Raw genomic sequence first — 2,805 nt, 5'->3', positions numbered from 1 at the left:
ACAAACTTGCTCTGCTTCACAATCTTCGCAGCTCCACAAGTATACCCGGGACCGGGAGCTTTGAGCGTGAAATTCTTAGGCACACGAACCGTCTTATTTGTTGTACCTGCATAACCGACGCTGAGCTGAAATGCGCTGATAGCATTAGGTGGATCTTGAACCCATGAACTAATCACTCCACCCTTGCAACAATTAGCTATTTGCATATTATATGGAGTTCCGGGCAGAAGATCAACAACAGATGGATCTTTTTTGCAGCAATGAGGAATATTTCCCTTAAATTTCGAGCAATCTCCCTGCTCGGTAGTTTGTGCGCCAACCATAGACCATATAACCTCCTTCTTCGACCACGTCCATCCTAATATCCATCCTGGCGACTGAATGTGGCGATATTGTTGGTAGTTGTTGATGGTAACAACGGCCTGAGAATTTACGTAATTTGATTCAATGTTTTTTTTAGGGGGACATTTACATACACACCACACAATTACTGTGCATTTACATAACGAACATTTAAATTTTGTTTTTTACATTCATAACTTTTATTAAAAAGTGCAAGTCCTTTAGATATCTCCGATCTATTGTTCATTGAGATGGTAATATAAATGGGGATGGTACTAGTAGAATTCAAATTGGTTAGTTGAAGTGGAAGAATGCTTCGGGCTATTGTGTCATAGAAAAGTACCGCTTAGGCTGAAGAAAATTTTAAAAGACAATGTTGAGACCTGCAATGCTCTATGGAGCAGAATGTTGGGCCTTTAAAAGAGAAGCATAAAACATGAGAATGCTTAGGTGGATGAGTGGCTTTACACTTAGATACAAAATGCGAAATGAATATATTTGTGATAGGGTTGGTGTAGCTGTAGTGACAGACAAAATTAGAGAGATTCGTCTTACATGATTTAGTCTAATTAAACATCGACCATCTAATGATCTAATTAGAAGAATAGATGTTTTAGATTCGACTTATATTAAGAAAGACAGAGGTAGACCTACAAAAATCTAGGCATATTGTATAAAAAATGATCTTAATTTATTAGAATTAAATGAAAATATGAAAGTCAATAAGATGCAATGGAGAAAAATGATTCATGTAGCCGACCACGCTTAGTGGGATAACGGCTTGTTGTTGTTGTATTTTTTACATTTATGGCATCCAAATGTTTCATATCACATAAAAAATACCATTATTTTAACTTTTAAAAGGTGAAAGGAATCTTTTCATGTATAAGCAAAATGGCATATATATAAAAAATTGAAGTTTAGGTGTTAGATATGTAGATGCATAAGAATTGAGTGATAAGCAGGTAGCTCTTCCTTTTTTTTTTTTTTAATGAATCATGAACTTGAAACAAAGAGATCAATTTTTTTACTAGAAGTGAATTGAACTTACAACATAGCCATCTGGAGTCCACTGCATTATATCCCATTTGATGGTTATGTTCCCAGTGGGGTCCAGAGAATCATAGGCATCTAAGTAAACAAAGAAATGAGGATTATCAAATGGAAGAAATTATTTCCTTTGTTAAAACAATTTTGGTTTATGAAAATTAAAATTTTATCAGTATTTTCAGATGCATCAAACCAAATCAAAGAAATATCCAGGAAAGAAAACCTTGAAAAGATAGAATTTGAAGTATTAATGTTTTTGGATTAACAACTCGTAACTTTAATTTAATAATATCAAACATATTATTCAGAAAAATCATTCACTCGCAAACAAAACAAGAAATTGCAGTTCGATTAAAAGTGTCATTAAGGTTGAGATCTACAAAAAGATTATTAGAAAGTAATCAAAGTGGAGCCAGTTGAACTAGAGCAAGAATTCCATTAACCAACAACGGCTTCATAACTCAATCTGACGCCAAATGTTTTTTTTTTCTTTTTTTAGGGGTATTTACATGCATACCACACTTCTTATGTATTTACATATCTGACACTAAAACTTTCATATTTACATTTCTAACACTCAAAATGTTAACATCACATCAAAAATATTGCCATTATTAACTTTTTAAAGTTGAAATACAACTTTTCATGCATAGGATTATGACACCAAAGTATTATAAATGTAAATATCAAATTTTAGGTGTTAGATATTAACATTTCTAGCACTCAATTACGCAGGCATAAAGAGGCATGGGATTCAATCCCGCGATTCCATCGTCTGGACCGAACTGGCTCAGACATGGGAGTTCAACCAGCTCCCCCGCATTGGTTTGGCTCCTCCTTTCCATAGGGAGGTCCAATCCTAAGTCTCTAAGGCTTATTTATGTGATTCCTTTGTATGAGATTTGTAGTTTTTCATGTGTTTTATATCAAGGTACCGTTGGCATCTCTTCTTCCAGTCGAGGGCTCAATCCAAGGATTCTAAATAGTGTTTCGGTTGTATCTTGGTCTTCGGGTGATAATTATTTTCTCTATTCTCTTCTGCATCCTCCAAACAGTGCTCCCGGCCGCCCTCCCTTGGTGCACCGCCACCAAATAGCCGCATATTGTTGTTTTTCTAATAGTTTCTCGATTTTAGCCACTTGTCCCCACTGCCTCCACCCCGGACACCCATCTTCTTGCCGTGTTGCAGTCCCCTGGGCCCTAACATTCCTCATCGCTGTGACTACAATTTCCTTTTATGTTTTTTCATTCCAACCAAAGTTCCTTGCGATTCCAGCACTCCCACTTGGTGGCCTCGCTGTGAGAGACACCAGAAATCTTCTTTCTCTCCCATTGAATGTTGTTCCGGCCATCCCGGACCACATCCCTGCCTCCAAACCACTGTCCAGACCTTCCACCTTACTTCTGCCAGCA

At 36.8% G+C, this 2,805-nt stretch overlaps 1 protein-coding gene across 1 annotated transcript; it reads right to left on the bottom strand.

The window, feature by feature from the left end:
* Positions 1–6: 6 nt before the first annotated feature.
* On the bottom strand, positions 7–1,473 carry LOC110036740 (COBRA-like protein 1; the record flags this gene model as incomplete). The annotated part of the gene is made up of 2 exons (XM_020741262.1): positions 7–422; positions 1,394–1,473. Coding segments are annotated over 2 exons (496 nt in total), but the record flags the coding sequence as incomplete, so codon positions are not given.
* Between the last annotated feature and the right edge of the window lie 1,332 nt (positions 1,474–2,805).

Source organism: Phalaenopsis equestris, unplaced genomic scaffold (genome assembly GCF_001263595.1).
Source record: "Phalaenopsis equestris unplaced genomic scaffold, ASM126359v1 Scaffold210274, whole genome shotgun sequence".
In the NCBI taxonomy this organism is placed as follows: Eukaryota; Viridiplantae; Streptophyta; class Magnoliopsida; order Asparagales; family Orchidaceae; genus Phalaenopsis; species Phalaenopsis equestris.
This window is presented reverse-complemented; position numbering and strand designations above follow the sequence as displayed.